The sequence below is a fragment of the Archocentrus centrarchus genome, chromosome 12 (genome assembly GCF_007364275.1).
Source record: "Archocentrus centrarchus isolate MPI-CPG fArcCen1 chromosome 12, fArcCen1, whole genome shotgun sequence".
NCBI classification, from domain to species: domain Eukaryota; kingdom Metazoa; phylum Chordata; class Actinopteri; order Cichliformes; family Cichlidae; genus Archocentrus; species Archocentrus centrarchus.
In genome coordinates, this window is record NC_044357.1 from 17,220,672 (window position 1) to 17,242,269 (window position 21,598).

The window sequence follows — 21,598 nt, forward strand, 5'->3', positions numbered from 1 at the left end:
ATGCACTGCCTGGTGCAGCGTGGCTCCTGAGAAATGGTGAGTGATTTCTTTCCTAGGGCTGGTGACTTATATCAGTTAACATTATAATGAATGAACTGACCTCACTTGTGATAAGACTAGTTGAAGTAATTTATCCAACAACAAAGGCCAAATTATCTGGATCCAGAGGAATGGGCTTCTTCTCTGTCCGTATATCAGTTTATTAAATATTTTTTGGTCCAACAAAACCAGCAATTAAAAAAGTGCCATGTCTGCCTCTGGGAAATGCTGATGTTTTCAGAGAGGTGAGATTTTTATTTTTTTTTTAATACTACTGCTTTTTTAACCGCTAAACATTAATTGTGAACACTGAAGAAATGAGGATGAGAAACACCACCAAAAATCAGTCTACGCTCTCGCATTTTTAGGACCAAATTATAGAGGTTGCTTTGCTAAGAGTACTGTGATAATGCTGAAGTATTCTCATCCACTGACTGGAATGTCTTGTAGGCAAACTGATATTGTTCTAATTTATGAGAAAGAAAACATATGTCACAATAGTTCAGACCTTTGGCAGTTCACAGCTTCACAACCTTGAGCCAGTAGGTCAGGGTGCATATCAAATCAGCAGAGTGTTTTTGGTCATTTCCAGGCAGTCCGACCTTAACTGTACATCCTTCCTCTGCTCTCTCACCCCAGACTGCTCCTTACTAATGAGGGCAAATTGTAAAAAAAAATATATATATCTATACCATGAAATAAGGAGAGGAAAATTCCCAATAATTGAGCTACAGCTGCTGTTATAAAGTGCAGGAAAAAAGTCCACCTCGGTCACCGTATCTCACACCAGTTGATCACTGTTAGTGCCTTCCACCATCATTATCGGTACACTGAGTTGAGATTTCAAGCTTTACTGGCTTAAAACATAAAGAAACTTTGTGTTGTTCTCCCTTAATTTTCCATCTGTCGCGCTAACTTCAGGTAAAGATGTTTAAAACCAGCGCTACTGCAGTTGATCAGCACATGTTCAGGAACACCATCTGCTTCAGCAGCTTTATACGGTTCAGCCACCATAAGGTTTTCTTTTTTCTTTGTGGGAGTTTATTAGAAGTGATTGTTCTTCTTTGTATGGTGTAAACTCAGTGATGGAGGCTTTTTTTTTTTTTTCTTTAGCAGTGTTTTTTTTTTTTTTGTCTCATGAAAGTAAGGTTTTCTTTATGGCTTATTAAAGGCTGTTACTTTTATCATCAGCTTCATTATAAAATATGTAGCACCAGATGAGATGCTGTCCTCACTTGTAAATCTGAAGTCTTGTGGAGACTCACCTAGCCAGCACTCTTAAAACAAATGATGGAGTTTGGATATATAGCAGCGCCCTCAGGCCACACTTTTTTTTTTTTTTCTCCCCTCATCTGATGGTTGGTCTTTGGCTTTGGAGGCAGAAGTTAGAGACACAAACGGATGATTTATTGTAGGAAGTACAACATGTTTTTCTCACTCTGCTTCAAAAAATTCTCATAGTGGTGAATTTCAGCAGGATTTTAAGCATGTTATTGTGATTCTCTCTTTAACACACTTGTGCACAGAAGTAACACAGTGTTCCCGCACTTTGGTGCTAATCTGCAGTGGCCTCGGGATGTGACTGTTCTCTGTTGTGGAGTTCAAACTAGATTTTTCCTTTTTCTTCTGCTTGTTGTTAACGTTCTATTGTCCCTCTTTTGTGAAGGATTTTGCTCAATTTAAAGCTCTGCCCCATCCGCTCTCTGTACCCAGATAGCTTCTGAGGAATGGATCTTTTAAGACATACTAAATGCACATCAGCGTCGTCTTTGTTGGTGAAGACGTGTGAGAGCATAATGAATTATAACTCAATTAAAGTATAATCTGGCTCATTAGCATTTGGCATGCAGTTTATGAACTTGAATGAGTTATGATCTGGCTGAAAGTCTGATGCTAATATGCAACATCGTTTTGGAAAAGACCAACTGTCAATCAAGCTGTGACATCTTTATGTTCGGAGTTTCTTTTGATGAGATTCAAGAATGTGGAAATGGCTACAAAGAAAGACAATAACATTTAAACAGAATATGGATACTTTTTTTGTCTGATGTGTTATCAGGGTAGCTGCTAATAAATAACTTTTCTAAATAACCTAGGTTGCACTTTTTACACTTCCCACCTTCATTTTATAAATATTTTACGAAGCGATTTACATGACAGGCAATTTGCACCATTATTCAAAAGTTTCTTATGGTTAAGCAAACATGTTTTCTTAAGTGACATCAGAAACCCAGCAAGATTTTGAGTTGTTGATCCGACTTCAGGCCTGCATTCCAATGAAATTCTCCAGGCAGGAACAAATCTTCCTGAATATTCACTGTTTATGCAGTATAACCCTCAACTCTTATGCCAGGTTGGCAGCACCTTCCTAGGAAGAGACTTGCTTAATTGCCTCGCCCACCAATAGGTGGAGGGAGGTTGGTCTGTCAGTCTTTCTGTCTGTTTGTCAGTATTCAGGATAATTCAGAAAATTATGAACAGATTTAAAGTTGTTGGGGAGTGGTAAAGGGAACAATTGTTTAAATTTTGGTGGTGATCCGGATCATGATCTGGATCCAGGATTTTGTAAAAGGATTCTATACCATTGTGAGATAGACACAATAATCACATATTTGCATCTAACTTTATGAGGATAAGTCAGAATCTAATAAAAACAATTATGGTGCAGCATGCCCATACGTTCTGTCATATAGCATATTTGCTCATTATCCAAGGAGGATCCCAGATCTAATGATCCAGAATGCTGAAAATGACAGGGTCAAAAAATAATTCACTTCTGGAGAATAAGAAATAAAGCCAGTGACGTGCAACTAACACCAAAATACAGCTGAACCTGATAGAGTATGACAACATTGTGTGATATCTATCGCAGTGTAGTATCATCACTTAGAAAAAATAGGGTGGGCGAGGTATGCGCTCTACTGAGTGCTCTTCTAGTTATACACTGAAACACCTCAAAAACGATTTGATTGCTATGCAATTTTGTTCAGACATTTGCGATCCCACGAAGATGAACGCTAATGACTTAAGTGAGTGTCTGGCTCTTCATTTAGAATCGCCAAGTGGTTCACATTTGAGGTTTTAAGTGCAACATCTCAACAAATGTTGAATGCTTTGAGATTTGCTTTAAATATACTTGTCTGACATAGTGCATTATCCTGCTGGAAGCAGCCATAAGTGTGCCAAAAAAAAATCCCCCCACACCATTACACCACTACCATTGTTTACGCCAACCGCTGACCCTACCATCTGAGTGTTGCAGAAGAAATCCTGCCTCATCATCATCAACAGCACAGCACACAGCTGTAACACCTAACAACAACTTTCCAGTCTTCTATTGTCCACTTTTGGTGAACCTGTGTTAATTATAGTCTCAGTTTCCTGTTTTTAGCTGACAGGAGTGGCATCTAGTGTGGTCTTCTGCTGCTGTAGACCATCTGACTCAAGGTTTGACATGTTTTGCGTTCAGAGATGCTCTTCCACATACTTTGGTTATTTTGGGTGACTAATGAGTGGTTATTTTACGTTTCTGTTACCTTCATAACAGTCTGGCTATTCTCCTCTGACCTCTGGTATCCACAAGGCACTTTCATCCAGAGAACTGCAGCTCACTGGATATTTTCTCTTTTTTTTTGGACCATTCTCTGTAAACCCTGGAGATGATTGTGTGGAAAAATCCCAGTAGATCAGTTCTGAAATATTCAGATCAGCCTGTCTGGCATCAACAACCACATTATGTTCAAAGTCACTTAAATCGCTTAAATCTTCCTCATTCTGATGCTCAGTTTTAACTTCAGCGAGTGCCTAAATGCACTGATTTGCTGCCATGTCGTTGGCTTGTTAGAGATTTGAGTTACCGAGCAGTTGAACAGGTGTACCTGTAATAAAGTGGCCAGTGAGTTTGTATTACATTTCCTCTTTGATGTCTTTTATTAACTTACATGATGCTGTAATGTTTTAACCAGGATTTATGGTCCTGTGTTGGTGTCCGTTTGTGTAGCTCCTTTGCTTTGAAAAGAGAATTGTAGGTACTCAGCCAATGCAGACGTGCAGTTAAATGCATTCCTACAAAAAGCCAGCAGTGCATAGCCAAATGGCAGTCCTGCTATATGTAGGTAGAATAATAATTGGTTGAAAAGTCGAATTGATCGACAGCCGAGTTCACCAGTGAGAAGAAGTAAGAAATTAAAGCCAAATATGGTTGATATTTCAGGGTTTTCTTGTAATAACTTGGCCAGTCCTGCAACATTTTACTCGGTATTATTATGTCAAACATCGAATTGATGAAAAAATGCTCAGTTCATTATATTTTTCACGAGCCTAAGCTACACTTTATGTCCAAATCTAAGCATGCTATCAGACTAAACTAAGAGGATGAATGTGTTAAAATCACACCTGCTTGAAATGATTATATTATTAGTCATTTTAAGAATGTTGGAGCCTTCACTGACTTGCTAGTATAGCTTTTCATTTATAAGCAGATAAAAAATTGTAAATTGCGTTTTCTATGAGAAAGGTAATGGTTCACAAAAGGTACGGCATTGTCAGCTATCTTTTTTTCTTTCTTTCTTTTGTTTCTATGTAAATGTCCCCAATTATTTCTAGTCTAATTTTCCTAAGAGTGCGAGTGAGTGACAGCAGCAAAGAGATAGTGGAAGCTGAAAAGCAGGAGAGAAAAATCACGAGAGGGAAAGGTTCAAACTACTTTGAATAGAGGGATACAGCCATGAGAGAGATGTATATAAAGGACAGTTTCAGACCAGCAGTGGATACCCAGGGGAGTGGTCCCACAACATCCAATTTTAATGAGCGGATTTCAAAACTTACAATGAAATGACAAGTTGAGCCACAACCTCGGAGACAGCTGAGCGATGAAAATGTCTGCTTTCCCCTCGTCCCCGGGGTATGTGGTGTTTTCCACTTCACTGGGTGTCCTGTCCTCACCTCTCTCTACCTCTTTTCGTTTTCCTCTCTCTCTTCTGCTCTCCAGTGAATTACCTTCATCCATCCTCTCCTCACTCGTCACTTGTCATCCTTTCTTGTCTAAGTGACGCACTTCCAGCGGGATTCAAAATATTTGAGATTTGGAGGACTGTTTTTTTTTTATTTCCATTTAAAAGAAAGGTATCAAATGCTTTACAGCAGCTCTCAGTCTTTTAACTGTGGCATTGTTATGATACTTAAACCCGCTTTATTATTTATTCTACTATCTTTTTCTTGGCGATAGATCACAATATTGCACTTTTTTATGCAATATTTTCTTTGCTTAACCCTTAGACATTTATATGGTAATTTTTTTCCATTGTTTTGTTTGATGATCAGGGCATACTCTTAATAAAAATGTTAGTCCATGCATTTCATTGACAACTGCAGATCAGTTGTCCTTTGACAGGGGGGGGGCGGTTGTCTGCAGACAGTGTCATGGCAACCAGGCGCACTTTATAAATATATTCATCCTTAGCTGTGAGTTTTTCCAGATCCAATGTGACAAATTAATACCTCTGTTCCAAAGATGCTGCTCATTTCCTTAGAAATCACTTGCCAGAACAAATTAAAGGGGAGCATGAACTGTATTAAAATAGCCTGTCATTGATTAACCACACAGCCTCCAACATTCATCCTGCCCCCGACTGCAGCCGCCGTCTTGTTTAATGATGTTAGCGTGCACACACCAGATAAATATCTCTTTAACATATCTGCCTGTATTTCTCCATATATCTTTGTGTAACTCCTTTATTATGGCCTCCTCTCTCCAGCACGGAGCAGACCCCACCAAGAAGAACAGGGACGGCAACACGCCTCTGGACCTGGTGAAGGACGGGGACACGGACATCCAGGACCTGCTCAGAGGAGACGCCGCGCTGCTGGACGCTGCTAAGAAAGGATGCCTGGCCAGGGTGCAGAAGTTATGCAGCCCTGACAACATTAACTGTCGGGACACGCAGGGACGCAACTCGACTCCGCTGCACCTTGCAGGTAACAAAGCCACCCACACGCATTTACAGGGAACAGCTAACATCTCCCTGATTAAGTTTGCAGGGATTAATTTGCCTTTTTTTTTAACTGTTTTTTATTTAATTGCATCCTAATTTATCTGTAGAGCAAAAGGCCACATTTTTATACTGCAACTATCACAATTAGTTGACCTCGAGTGACCTCAGGTCTCACGGTTTTTAAATCCTGATAGCAGAGATAGTGTTTGTCCCCTTAAAGGTAGACAGAGTATTATGTATATATTCAAGGTCTATAATCATCGTGACATCAGTTTCAGAGATAACAGCTGATACACCATCCTGCTAAAGCCCCTCGTGAGGATAAACACACACACAAATGCCTAATGAGATTCACGCTGATCTAATCATCCATAAATTTACATTAAAAACTCACCTTTTAGTACAAACCGCAGATGATGTCCTGAATAATGAAAACACAAAAGGGAACAAACATAAGACTGAAAATGAGCATTTAGTCTTTAATTCTTTTGCAAGATGGGACATAATTTAGAGGTTGCGTTTCTCTTGCTTTTTGCTAAAAATGCACACCATTGAAATTAAAGACCAAAACTACTTCCTGTTTTTCCTGCAGTTCATCACATGTACTCCTGATCAAACTGATTTTTATTATTCCCAGAGCTTTCTATTGTGAATTTTTGTGGGGTTTTTTTTTTTTTTTTTTTTGTATATAACACACTTCTTCACCAGACCGGGTTCTGTGTGATGATAAAGTATGATAAGTAGAAAAGGTTTTGCTGCATGACTGGCACTTTAGAAGTTAAGAAACTGCTGGAAAACACTTTGACGGTCTGAATAAATGTGACTACTCAGACACACACCCACACACCCTCTGTGTTGATGTACTTTCTTGTAAAAGGAAAAGATGATTATACGTGCTGTCTTTCTGCAGCGAATGCCGGCTGACATTCACTCTGTCTTTATCATTATTTTGTCCTCTCTCATTACCTTAATACATTTTTATATCTTCCTCTATTTCTCCTCCTTCATCTTTCTGTCTGTTGTGCTGCGTCCTTTGGCGCTCTCTAGCTGGCTATAATAACTTGGAGGTAGCTGAGTATCTACTGGAACATGGAGCCGATGTGAATGCCCAGGACAAAGGAGGGCTGATACCTTTACACAATGCTGCTTCGTATGGGGTAAGACACACGCGGCCCTCATCTCAGTTTATACTTTTCCTTTTTCACAATTCAGTAAACATCTTCAAATATCAATATATAGCGTCGATATATTGTGATTTTTGACTGTAAGGACCTTACTTACTTAAACGCTAATAATAATGACTATCATATCATTTAAATGGGGGAAATATTCTGCTGTTGAAGATTTACATTTGTGGTATTTTCCCTTCATCTTTGCTTGTCTCCGCGTGGCACAGTGCTCGCATCTTGTCGGCATTCTGCTAAAAGAGTCATGAAACACATGTTTGCATGAAAGCTTGATGAGCGCTGCGTTTTGGAAACACACACACACAATTATACATACTCGAGCATCCCTTTCTGCTACTCCAAAACAAGCTACATTGTGTTTGACACCAAGACAAGAGCCGGAGACAGACAACAAGGGAATGAGGGAGACGGGCAGGAAAAGCAGGAGAGGAAGGACCAGAGGGAAAACAAAAATCATGACAGATTTAATAATTCACACGGTTTCTGTTCCACACAATCCTGCAGTCCCTTTTTTTTTTTTTTACATGTTTTTTTTTCTGATCATAATTTTATAGCTCTCATTCAGCAGCACTTCACAAACTTGCTCTTGTTAAATGCTTTTTATTCCTGCTGCCTTTGCCTCCTGCAGCCACCTCCTGCGCTCGTTTTCTTCCATTTTAATCTCTCTCCTGTTTCTTCTTTTTTTTTTTTTTTGTATCCGTCAATGCCTCCACTACTTCCTCTCCTCTGTCCAGCACGTGGACATAGCTGCACTGCTGATCAAATACAACACGTGTGTCAATGCCACCGACAAGTGGGCATTTACTCCTCTACACGAAGCGGCCCAGAAAGGGCGGACTCAGCTCTGTGCGCTGTTGCTCGCACATGGCGCCGATCCCACTATGAAGAACCAGGAGGGGCAGACGCCGCTGGACTTGGCCACGGTATGAAAGGATTTCTTGCAGAACTTTTTTGGTATCTGTCCAAATTTCCTCCCATAACAGCCTTTATACTTACGAGTCAGCACATCAGCTTAAATAGATGTTCAGATGGTTATGGTTAACTATTCAGACAGAGGAGCACCATAAGGAGAGTTTGCAGAAGTTTAGATGGTGGAACAGACAGCTTTCTAACTTCTCACACCCTAATGAGGTTTCCTAATGAGCTTCCTTACAAGGTTCCTCATTTGACTGTAGGTACCAAAGTTTGAGAGGCTCCTTTGGAAAACAGCACTTCGATGCTGCTATCATCCACAGGCTTGTAATGTTGCTTGAATTACCCCACTACTCTGCTACAGATAAGAGGAAGCAGAGACATTTGCTGTTCAGCTAATACTGTGCAATCAGCTTATTTATTGACCATCGGATGAAGCCACAAATAGGTACAGCATTCCCAAGAGAAGCCTGTAGAATTCAGCTGCTTTCAAAAAGCTCTATGACAGTTTGATCCTGTAATAAAAATGTCACGTGCCATTTTCCAGCTTAGTCTAGATTAGTTTTTGGATAGCCTCTCAAAATGTGGCGTCGTACCATAATTAAGTCATGCTTCTTGGTAGTTTTCAAGGTGCTGCAAAAAAAAAAAAAAAATTACAAACATGAGTGACCTTAAAACAAGGCAGTGTATCTATCAGAAGAAATGACACATTCTTATACTCATAAATAATAGCACACAAAATAGCACAACCTGATCTGGTGTGAGTTGTAGCTTATGGGGTTTAAATAAAAGAAAAGAAACAAGCAAACAGCAGGGTAGGTTTTTAGGTGTCATAACATAACATACAAAAATAATACAGAGATGTCCACATCTTGTCTCTTTGTTGCAGGCTGATGACATCAGAGCACTGTTGATTGATGCCATGCCACCAGACGCCCTGCCAAGCTGTTTAAAACCGCAGGCCACTGTGGTGAGTGTCTGCATACAGTACAAGCATGTGGCAAGAGATGCTTTCTCTGTGTTGAATCAGTTCAAGTTTATTTCAGTTTTTACGTTTAAGCTTAAGCTGTAAAAACAGTTGAGTCGATACACGTGCGCTGAAAGCATATAAACAGTTTTACGATTCCACACTTTAACAGACGTCCCAGGCAGAGAAGTACTAATAAAGAGATGTTTATTATGCAAATTAATTGTTTTTGAATCCAGTTGTTAACATGCATATTAAGACTTTATACAACATGTAAGACTCTATGTTGTAAAATAATTGCCAGAAGATGGAAAATCTAAGTTCTGTTTACAAATCAAGTAACCAAAAATTAATTTCCAGACCCAGACAAGGTCAGTGCACGGCATTTTAATCGAGCTGATTAACTAAAACAGTGAGCAACATGAAGGGCAATCGGAGAGGGCATCCTCCACCAACTAAAAGTGTTCTGGATCTGCACCAAAATTTAATGAGTTCTTGTGCTCACTGCTCCACCCCCCGAGCAAGTGTCATGAAAATGTTGCTGACAGATAAATAAGTTTCACCTCAGCTGTCACGGCAGAGGAACAAGGAAGAGTAACATCTCTGCCCAACCCACTTTCTGAACCACTTATTTAACTTGGGGTAACTGATGGGTAGGACGCACGATACACCCTGGTATAACACACAGCTAGACAGACAGACAACCACATACTTGCATCTGTGATGTGGGAGCACTCTGAGGAAACCCACACAGGTATGGAGACGACATGCAAACTCCACACTAAAAGTCCCCAGTTGATGGGGAGGTACTTTCTTGGTACTGCTTTGCACCACCATGCTGCCTTATGCTCATAGTTTCCCTCAACAGAAATACTTTTTTTTATAGTTGCCCAAACACAATAAAAATAATTTACTTTTCTTTATAGATGAGCATTTTTTTCTGATAATTACTCCACTGCATGACTCAAATATTGTAAATGAGTAAACATTAATTTAAAAAAAAAAAAAAAAAAAAAAAAAAAAAATATATATATATATATATATATATATATATATATATATATATATATATATATATATATATATATATATATATATATAAAATTCCATAAATCCATCTACTCTTCCATACTGTGGAGGAACCCCAAAGAGATAAAGGTAACTGACAAGTGAATATATGGGCTATGAAAAAACTGAAATGTCCATAGGGGTGTGCTACGAAGGAGGTTCAACAAAGCCAGGATTTTTGTGCATTAGCTGGCTCAACAAAACCTAAAACCCCAGTTGGTGAAAACAGGTGTGATGACAGTGGTTATCAACTTTCTTATTAAACTGGGTTTTCTTTTTTTTTTTTATATATATTTTTGGGCTTTTTAGTCTTTATTGTGATAGGACAGTGGAGAGAAAACAGAAAAGCCGAGAAAAAGGGGAAGACACACGGTAGATGGCCTTGGGGCGGAGTCAGACCCGGGTCTCTGGATTAGCCTTACAGCATATGGGCCACTTGATCTACCCAGCACCCCCTTTATATCACATATAAAGGGGGCGTTTCACATAGGGCTGCACGATATTGGAAATTAGTGCGATATGCGATATGGAGGTCTAGTATTGCGATAACGATATTGTCGCGATATTTTTTCTTTTTACCTAAAAATGCAATATACATGACCAATAAGAAAAAAAAAAATCTATAAAATGTATACCAACAACAAATATGCATTTCAAATGTTGCATTTATTTAACATATAAACAAACATGTTCACATGTTTGTTTGTTTTTCATTTAAATGTTATAGTACATTAGGGCTATATGTCTTGAGAGTAATTTTTTATCTTTAACACTTACCAATTGCCAGATGCAGGCGATGGCCAAAGCACTGCACTCTGAACCAGTTGTTGACCTCAGCAGCCTTCACCACGTTCGCTCCGTTATCTGTTGTGATGGCCACTTGTTTGTGTTTGGGCAAGTTCCAGTTGTTCAAAACATCCCGCAGGGCAGCAGCAATGTTTTCACCAGTGTGTGTCTCGGGGAAGTATGCTACTTATAGGCAGCGTGTAATGAGCTCAAATTTGCATGTCAAAAAGTGCACGGTAAAACTCATGTATGGCTCAGTGGTTCGACTGGACCACAAGTCAGTAGTGCTAGCATAAAAATCCACTTCACTGAGCTCTGCCTTCTCATAAGGAGCGGCAGAAGCGAAACTATCATTTTTTGTTAGTTTGTGAACTTGCCTTTCGTTTGCTTGACTTTACCGGAGTAGGCTGTGGGTTTTTAGATGTTAAATATACGTTGTAAAGTTCCTTGTGGTTGTATCGAAGGAGGTTTGTCGTGTTTCCTCTTGACATAGCCATGATTTTTCGGCATGACTTGCAAAGAACTTGTGTCTGTGACTCGTCCTGTGTGGAAAAACCGTAGTCGTCCCAAATGCTCTCTGTTTTCGTCTCGACTCGTCTCTTCAATTCCCGCCATGCTTGTTTTCCTTCTGTGTGTGTACGTGCTCCCTGCGCCGCTGAGAGCATGTGCTCGCTCTGGCCAATAGCGACGCGGCACCTTCACATTTAAGGTCGCGCGGGATTGGTCAAAGTGCGGACATAAAGAAAGACGTGATTTATACATTAAATAATTAGAAATTATCGCGCATTTTTTAGATATGCCTATCGCACGTGCCAATATCGCGATGACGATATTTTTTCGATATATCGTGCAGCCCTAGTTTCACATGTCATTTCTCTTCTGCGCAAAATTGTCTTAGAATGCTGCCTACTCTAATAAGAGACGCTATCAAATGATGGTAAGTGTGATTAAAATTTAAAAGAGCATTAAAAAAAAATCCAACAGTGTTGCAAATAAGACAAGTGATAATGCTGCAGAAAATAGTTAATGTTTGCATTTAGCACAAAAAAAAAGAACATTTTTCTTACAGTTAATTATTTTAAGTCTAAGCGCACTCTCAGTGCTGCTGTTTATTTCCGAAGTGACGACTGCATATCTGAAATTTTAAACTGGATACATTTTTAAACATTTTTAAAGGTTACAAAGGCATTTGATCGGGTAAATTGCAGGTTCTTACTAGCAGTTCTACAAAAATTTGGATTTGGTTCATCCTTTATAAACTGGATCAGAACACTACACAGCTCCCCAAATGCACGTGTTAGGACAAATGATCTTATTTCCCAAAGCTTCAGTCTGCAGAGGGGCACCAGGCAGGGCTGCCCACTCTCTCCCTCTCTTTTTGTAATTTTCATTGAGCCACTAGCAGCAGCAATCCGTCAAAATGCAAATATTAAAGGAATTCAAACTGAAAATATGGACCATAAAATTAGCCTTTATGCTGATGATGTATTACTTTTCCTTGGGAATTCACAAGCTTCTCTTTTGAAGACTATCACACTAATAGATAAGTTCTCATCGATATCTGATTACTCTATCAATTGGAGTAAATCAACAGTTTTGCCTCTGAATTGTAATTTCCATAGAACCTCTAGGACCCCACTAAAGTCAGGAAATATTAGATATTTAGGCATAAATTTTTCCGCCAGGCTCTCAGACTTGGTACGATTAAATCATATCCCCTTATCAAAAACAATAGAGGATGATCTCACACGTTGGAATAGTTTACCTATATCACTCATGGGGAGAGTTGCTGCCATTAAAATGATGGTTTTACCAAAAATTAATTATCTATTTTCAATGATCCCTAACAAACCTTCCCTTCCTTGGTTTAAGTCACTAGATTCAAACATCTCAAAATTTTTATGGAAAAACAAACCATCAAGAATAAGCTTAAAAACTTTACAAAAACCAAAACACAGTGGTGGTCTAGAATTACCAAACTTTTATTACTATTTCTTAGGGAGTAGATTGCAGTACATTTCAAAGTGGATCAAATCCAATTCATTAGACAACCCATGGCTGGATCTAGAACAGGCGTTTTGTGGAAAAATAAAAATCTCGGATCTACCTTTCATTAGTCCCAGTATTAAACATCATAACTGCTATAAAAGCCTCAGTATAAATACCTCTCTGACAGCCTGGTGGGAATTTTTAAAAATAACTAAGTCTTCACTTATCCCCTGTAAACTAACACCCATCTGGAACAATCCAGATATTTGTCAGAAAAAGAAAATGCTGAATTTTCCGTTATGGTGTGATAAGGGTGTAAATAATTTAGAACATATTATCCAAGATGGAAACCTTATTACATTCCAAGAACTTATGTCAAAATATAGAATTGGCAACGGTAGATTTCTGGAATATCAACAACTTAAGTCCATCTTACAGGGAAGATTTAACCTTAATCAATTGAATCTAGAAATGCCTACTTGGGTAACAGAATTTCTTAACCTCTGTACCCCAAAATTGTTGTCAAAATTATATAAATTATTACTAAAAACTGATGATTCAGTTTCCCTCCCAATTGCAAAATGGGAGCGTGATCTTTGTTAACCTGGATCAAAATCTATGGACAGAAATATGTTTAAATATCTTCAAAATGACTAAAAGTCCCCAAGTACAACTTATACAATATAAAATTCTACATAGAACACACTATACTGGACAAAGGATGTTTCAAATGGGCCTTACACATTCAAACATATGCACCCACTGTACAAGCAATTCAGAGGAGAATTATCTACATGCTCTGTGGTCTTGTGTACCAGGTCAGAGATTTTGGCAGAGGATATGTGAAGACCTATCCACATGGTTTAGCTGTTGTGTCCCAACTTCCCCCAGGCTATGCATCTTAGGTGATGTTAGTGAATTAGTCATGGAGTCAAATATATCACACATTGTTCTTACCGCCTTGTGCATCGCTAAGAAAACTATCCTCATGAATTGGAAGTCAAAAAATAAACTATATATTACTCAATACAGAAATTTATTAATAGATCATTTTAGTTTAGAGAGAATGTCTGCTTCATCTAAAAACCAATTGGAGGAATTTGACTCTCTTTGGTTCCCACTGATCAGCTCCATTACTTAGTGGGGGTGATTGGCTGTGGGTTCTGCTCCTGATGTGCTTTGTAGGCGGTCGGGTGAGGACTCTGGGGGCCTGTGTAGCTGGTAGCCTCCTGAGACTGGAGTCCTGGGGCGACCTTCTGATGATGTCTGTGTGCCTGTTCTGGTTGATGGTGGTGGGGGCTTTGATGGTGCTGCCTTACGGTCCTGGGGTGTGGGCCGGGGTGCTTGGGGTGGTGGGTGCCAGCCCTCGGACGGTTGGCGGGTCTTCCCTGTGTGGCTCGGGCCTGGGGCCGTGCCGGCTCCCGGTGGGTCCCCCCTGGCGCTGGGGGGGTCTCTGCTGTCCCGGGCGCGCCACCAGGTGGGGTGGGTTGACCTGGCCTGCGTCTGGATGTCCGGTCTGCGCTTTTGGGGCCCTGGGGTGCCTGCATTGCGGGGGGGTTGGGTGGGGGGTGGGGGCCGCAGTGGGGTGGTTGGTGGGGACAGGGCACTGTATTTCCAACTCAGGCCAGTATGTCCTGTCGCTTGTTTGTGTCTATTGTCGAATGGAATGGGCGTCTAGTGTGAGTGGGCTACCCTCTGCGATGGGGGCGGTGGCACCAGTCTCAGGTGCTGCAGTGCTCTGGGATGCTGTCACCACGGCCCTGGGTTCACACACACACCCCCCCCCCCCCCCCCCCCCCGTCTGCTCAGGTCCTGATGAGTAGTTATATTTTTATACAGATCTTATAGTTAAACAAACTTAAAACAAAAAGTCTGCATCAATGGAAAAGTCAAAATATATTGAAGGGGTGATGAAAAATTTACTACCAAGTCAAATTCTGTTTACTACCTTTTACTACCCCGCGGAAACCCTGTTTAAATCCTGGGAATATAATGCATTTCATCTTGCTTGTTATTCTGTAGGTGAAGGAGGAATAATCTGTTGTTACATAATTAGTAGTTTTGTATAATATACAATGACAGTTAAGAGTTTTTAACAAACACAGCGTCTCTCTTTTTTTTATTATAAATTTTTTTATTCGATATTGTACATAAATGACAATTTGAAGAAAAAAATAATCATCTCAAAGCATGATTGAAAAAGTAAAGAAAGAAAAACCCCAACAATCTGACGATCCCCTGCGAGCAAGCGTTTGGCGACAGTGGGGAGGAACAACTCCCTGGAAACGGGAAGAAACCTCCGGCAGAACCAGGCTCGGGGAGGGGCGGTTATCTGCCTGGACCGGTTGGGGGTGAGGTGAATCAGACTGCAAACACTGAACTAGTGTTATGTGGCAGGATGGATGTTAGCTGGATGTGAGACTGTTGGTTAACCAGACTCCACCCAGCTAATATCCGCCTCTGAAAAAATGCTATGAAGGCATTTTTTCAATCTGATTCATCTTCACATCATTTCTTTCTTTCTTTTTATAAATAATCCACTATCAGCACATCCTTAGAGTCGGTCACCTTTCCATGAACTCTAAAGCTATAAACGCATGTAGACCGACGGTTGCCCCAGTTATTGTGGATCCACAGTGTCAGGAACTTCATCATTCTGTTACGAGCCTGTGAGACAAAAGAGATGATAAGTTGAGTTAGTTGGATATGAACTTTGTGCTAACATGACAGGACAGTAAATTTAGGGATGACTACTACGAGGGAAGCTATATTTAAGAGATAATCTACAATTGCTCTCATTTTGTTTCATAAGTTTGTGAAATAAAAAGTGTGTGTGCATGTGACTAATGACAGAGTGGACTCACCGGTATCTCAAACGTCTGAAGTGGCGGTCCCCTGATATCGTACCTGAAGGTACCCAGGTAGATCTTTCGATGATACATATTTCTTTGCCCCTGAAGACACACAAAGAGATATATAACGTTTTTCTCTAATATACTGTAATGTATGCAAAAGTTTAATTGTGTGCTGCACAGAATGTCTGCGCTATAAACTTGAAAAATCTGTAACTTACCAAGACTGTAAATATCCTCGGAGCGCTTGATAACGTCTCATCCGGGGATATGTTCTTCGAGATGTATCCCATCGTCACATGGCTGATTGTTATGTTGTGGGACAGCTCAAGCAACACCCCTCCCCTATTACCTCTAAAGGCCCAGCAGTACCCCGGCGTCGTAGGTGCCAATCCCTTAAGAGAAAACAAACAAACAAATAAATTAATAAAAACAGAGTTCAGTGCTGTGTCATGCAAGCATATGATATATTCATTTGTGGAACAAGTTACTACCTGAAGAAGGATCCCTGGGTTCATAGGTGGAGGGAATTTGGGACTTACGACTGGATGCCCAAACAAGGTAAATTGTATGTCTTCTCGGGGATAGAACTCTGTAAGCGTATCAGTTATAATTCTGGCTCCTTCAGATTAAAGACAGTGAGAAATGATTAGCACAGAAAATAAATAAATAAAAAAATCGTACACAGTTTCCAGTTTGAATGAATATCTCACCCAGTGACTCCAGGGCAAAATTGGGCATCCTGTCTGATACTGGATGAAGGAACTCCATTTTGAACTTGAGTTCCTCCAGTTCCTCTTGGAGATCCGTCACTTCCTCTTGGCGTTCCTTCAGTTTGTCTTGGTGTTCCTCCAGTCCCTCTTGGAGTTCCTCCAGTTCCTCATGGAGTTCCTCCACTTCCTCTTGGAGTTCCTCCAGTTTCTCTTGGCGTTCCTCCAGTTCCTCTTGGAGGTCCTCCAGTTTCTCGTAGCGTTCTTCCAGTTTCTCTTGGCGTTCCTCCACTTCCTCTTGGAGTTCCTCCACTTCCTCTTGGCGTTCAAGCACTTCCTCTCGGGGCTCCTTGAGGTGCTTCCACACATCTTCAGAGTTACCACTGGAGACCTGCAATTGAGAGAAGAATCAGGTTATGTTTACGTAAACACCTTAAGCTAATATTATGGTGGCATCATCTGATCTATGTCAGAATTATTATAATTTTTTGTTATTATAAGCTGCGGCTGTTTGCCATACGTTTGTCACAGTGTTGGTGGAGAACTCAGTGCGGAAGGCCAGAGTCACAAAGAGTCCAAGACACAAGAACAGGATGAACGCCAACATCTTCCATGGCCTGTTTGCAGGACTCGTTTCAGAGCTCCGTGTCCCACTAGGTACGTCTAGTGGGACATCGAGATACGTATCTGGCAACGTATCATATCTTGCATGAGTTTTTGAAAACCCTTTGAGTTTTTTGAAAACCCTGAATAGAATAAAACCATATGAGAAAAAAAGGTACATTAATAAACCCATGCACACAATGCATTTCACGCACACAATGCACAGCACATGACAGCAAAACATATTATATATGTATGTATGTACGTATATATTCAACCTTACCTGTTTGTCCTCTCATTATAGCAGATGACTGGCTTGCCGTCACTGCCATAATATCCATTTTCCTGTAAGCGTCTGCTTCTTCTCAGCATGGCTGTAAACTAAAGAGGTGGAGAGATGTTAATAAGTGAGCATTTCATACTTTCTAGCTTATTATGTGAGCACAAGACCATTTTGTTTAGAAGCAACTCTGCACGAGTCACCGATTCCCTCTGACATGAACTCTTTCCTAACTTGGCTTCTTTTTATGAACAGAATGATAGAATTTTGATTTTTAGCCACATTTGAAACGTTTTCTTAATTAAAGGACTTTTCTTCACTAGTCCCTTCAAAAACAACCCATTATATTGCTCTGATTTGTATTATAGCAACAGATCAGGAGTTTTTTTTCTCTTTTCTTCCATTAATGTGTGTAAAGTGCAAATTTACAAAAGGAGATTCATAGCTGAAGTTGCTTCTAATAAGTAAATAATAATAATAATTGCACTAAGAAGGCTTTTCTGACATAATGAACGGGAATTATGTGCAAAAGTGAGTTTTTTTACAGAAATGGCCCTTACCTTGACCGAATTATCAGTTGAGCTGTTTAAATGTTTGTCTGTGCAAACCGAATAACCTGAAATAGAACGCAGTGTTCAACCTATGGACTCGGCTCCCACTTTGAAGCGCACGGATAAAAGTCACATCAAAGTATGACGTCATGACGCTTTTCGAATGTAAATTGTCACGTGTGAACACAGGAAAGCTGCGCACGCATCGCAAACTATTGTTGTCAGCTGGTTGCCTAGGTGACCCGCAGCTCTATGCCGATCACCTGTATTCGTCAATCATCGCTGTTTTTCCAAAACACCCTAAATATGTTTAGAACTACAAATAAACTTTATGAAATAACTTAATAACTTTCATGCCTTGCCTTGGCCCTCATTACATAGATCTATTTTGTCCCGTATTGTTTAATGTTAGAATATCAAATTTAAACGAAAACGCTGTGGGGTGAGACTGCTAGCTAAATTCAACCCTCCTCCTTTATCTGGGCCGCTGTTGCCAGCTTGTGTAAGAAAACTCGCTGTCGGCTGTCTCAAAGTGTACGAAGGGACGCAGTAAGAAGGCTTTATGTACACAGAACACAGCGGAGGATTTCACTGTCGCTGTTTGGGGGGAAAAAGGTCACTGCGGGGGTTTGAAAATCCGTTAAGTTGGCAACACTGAGCCCAACCGAGGTCAAGTTGCTTTTTCCGGGTTTGTTCCCGCTGTCTACACTAACCTCGCGATAACTGCCTCCCAGGCTACTGCAGGTGGCAGTTCTCGCGAGACTAGTGACAGAATTCAGTTTGGAGCGGCAGGCATACTTTTTAAAACTTATATTAAAATACGGGAAATTTACGGTAAAATAATAATACGGAAGGACGGCGGGACAGAGGGGTAAAATACGGGAGTTTCCCGGCCAAAACGGGAGACTTGACAGGTGTGCTCTGTTCATATATAGTCACTGGTTTGATTCCCTGCCGGAGCACACGCTGCCTTTGGGGTATGGAAAACACCGTTTGTCCAATGGAAGATAAATAAATAAATAAAATTGAATTGAATTGAACTGAACTGAATAACTGAGGTAATCTGTCAGAAATTGCTAAACTGTACAGGAATGGGATGCTTGCAGAGAATCCTAGAGTAAAAGTAAAAAAAAAATATATATATATATATATATATATATATATATTATAATTTTTTTTTATTTTTTTTTATTTTGACTATATTTTGTTAATTATTCCAGTTTCATTTTATCTCAGTGTACATTCTGAGAATATCTTGATTATATTCTTTGAATAATCCTATTTATATCTTTATCTTGTGCTATGGTGTAAGGGTAGTCGCCTAAGTATTTGACTGCTAGTTGTAACTTGTATGACCATGCATGTGACAAATAAACTTTGATTTGATTTGAATAAAAAGAAATGAATTGGCAGAAAGTTTGGATTTACCTTTTAGTATGTTTGATTCAGGACCTCTCCAAGGAAAGATAGAACACATAGTTAATGACTCACTTGCTGCTGTTCTGAGATTGTTAAATGCAATTTGGGAATCAGGTATACCGTCTGCTTGAAACCAGTGTGTTGTTCAAATTTTAAACAGGAAAAGATCCACCAGAACCATCAAGTTACAGACCAATTGCATCAATGTTTGGCTAGGTAAAACTATGGAAAGGATGATTACTGAGAGACTTGCTTATCTGCTAGAAAGCTAATGCCCTTTTTCACCATGCTAAAGTGGGCTTCCTAAAGTACAGTGGATGCTGTTTATAGAGAACCTATAGAGCTCACCTTGAAATAGCAAATATGTTTGGCACAACAACGCTTTCAGGTCACAGTTCTGTTTGCAAGATCTGCCAGACATGACAGGCTTAAAAAAAAAAAAAAAAAAAAGGTTACTGTCCCACAGCCTAATAAAGGAGATGTGGAAATTGCTTTAGTTTGTTATAAGATCAAAGATTTTATTGATTGAACAGGTATTTTTGGTATGTGTTCTTCTAGTAGCTGCAATTCCAGAGGTGTAAAAGAGACTAAGCAGCTTGATTCTATACTTAGAATCAAGTATAAAACATTAATACTTTTTCTGCATCACCATGTGAATACATACACATTCCAGTGACAATGCAGTTCACGGTTTGCGCTGCTGTAACTTCACAGCCGGGCTTCATTTCATGATGTTATTAAAGTACGTCTTAACAAGTTGCAGATATGAAACGTATATATCTATAGCGCCTTTAAAACATGCTGTAAATAAAAGAATCACCATGTGGCACTTCCAGATTTTACACCAATGCATAATCTGTTCCCAATCTGTTTTTGTGTTCAGCATACATTACTATGCCACAGAAAACTCGCCATAGCTTGCTAGACCTATTCATCTTGCTTTGTAGTGCAACCCTGTGAAGTGTGACAGGGCCTTGCTTTGTATCTGATGGATGGTCACTAGTAGAAAGTCCAGGCTCTGGGTTCCTGGGTAACCTTTTAATGTATGTACCACCCTGCCATATGTCTGCCAGCGGTGTCCCATGCTCTCATTGGTAATCGCTTCAGTTGCTCAACTCAGAGCTGGTTTAACAGTGGAATTATAATGTTGGCCAGTTGTGTAGGCTATACAGTGCAAGAATCTAAATTAAGTGTAACTTGGGACCTGCTCACTTCGCATCCCAGTGGTAATTTCAGCCTTCATTGCTTGAAGTCGCTGAATCTCACTGACACTATGGTGTCTGGTCACCGTGTCACTACTAGTCGCTTCCTGTGTGAACTCACCTTAAGAGATCAAACAAATTCAAACCAAACCTCTCTCTCTCTCTCTCTCTCTCTCTCTCTCTCTCTCTCTCTCTCTCTCTCTCTCTCTCTCTCTCTCAGGTAAGTGCCAATGTGGTAAGCACAGGAGCAGCAGGGGGTGTGGTCATCTCTCCATCGCCATCGCCTTCGTGCCTGTCAGCGGCCAGCAGCATAGACAACCTGGCCACACCCCTCAGTGACATCACAACAGCTGGGGCCACTGGTACAGCCGATGGAGCGACTGGGTCCGACAGGAAAGAAGGAGAAGGTGAGCGTGGCCAGATGAGCGTCTGAGTTGCGTGTTCCATCAGGGGCTGTTCCTTTCAGCATGATGTCATAACACAAGTGACAGCTTGTGAAAACCCTACTGACATCAGTTTGTCTGTGCAGCTCTGCTTGACATGACCATCAACCAGTTCTTAAAGAGCCTGGGGCTGGAACACCTCCGAGACATCTTTCAGCGGGAACAGGTACACAAACAGCATTTTTGATGCATCAATCTTTAAAAGCGTGAAATGGGGGGAAAATAAGAGGAGAGGCTGCCTTATTCTGTCAGGGTTGCACACAAATCCAGTCCTGTTTTAAACAAAACAACTTCATCTTTTTTCCTTGCTTTATTGTTGTTCCTCGTGTTGGTTTTTAGCGGTGTGGCTGTCTGTCCAGAGGTCCACCAGTGTGATCCAGACTGAAATATCACAATTGACATAAAACTGATGCAGACATTCATATTATTGATGTAGCTGTAGACAGAATGAACTGTGAATTTTTAAGTAGCGCCATCAAAATTGTAATTTGTCCAGTAATTTTATTGCTCATAATTGGTTTATGGCTGTGTGTCTGCAAACCTTCCCATCAGCATAGTGTTTTATTAGTAAATCAAATAGCAAACACCACAAACATA

The 21,598-nt window shown here is 40.2% G+C and overlaps 2 protein-coding genes across 3 annotated transcripts in view; one reads left to right on the forward strand and one right to left on the reverse strand.

Moving 5' to 3' along the window:
* The window catches only part of tnksa (tankyrase, TRF1-interacting ankyrin-related ADP-ribose polymerase a), a 127,178-nt gene that overhangs the window by 94,363 nt on the left and 11,217 nt on the right, over positions 1–21,598 (forward strand). The window contains exons 17-22 of the mRNA XM_030742249.1: positions 5,796–6,015; positions 7,080–7,189; positions 7,954–8,142; positions 9,021–9,101; positions 20,779–20,965; positions 21,088–21,167. Of these exons, the coding sequence (XP_030598109.1) occupies positions 5,796–6,015; positions 7,080–7,189; positions 7,954–8,142; positions 9,021–9,101; positions 20,779–20,965; positions 21,088–21,167 (867 nt within the window). The remainder of the gene's footprint in view (positions 1–5,795; positions 6,016–7,079; positions 7,190–7,953; positions 8,143–9,020; positions 9,102–20,778; positions 20,966–21,087; positions 21,168–21,598) is intronic.
* On the reverse strand, positions 15,137–18,066 carry LOC115789066 (SUN domain-containing protein 3-like). Of its 2 annotated transcripts, XM_030742250.1 has the most exons (8): positions 17,947–18,066; positions 17,390–17,487; positions 17,024–17,249; positions 16,507–16,894; positions 16,288–16,415; positions 16,015–16,188; positions 15,806–15,895; positions 15,137–15,608 (listed from the first exon to the last, which is right to left on the reverse strand). In XM_030742250.1, the coding sequence occupies exons 2-8, from the start codon at positions 17,476–17,478 to the stop codon at positions 15,468–15,470; spliced, it is 1,236 nt and encodes a 411-aa protein (XP_030598110.1). In that variant the 5' UTR covers positions 17,479–17,487; positions 17,947–18,066; the 3' UTR covers positions 15,137–15,467. The 2 variants fall into 2 exon arrangements, with proteins under 2 accessions (XP_030598110.1, XP_030598111.1); XM_030742251.1 differs by lacking the exon at positions 15,806–15,895.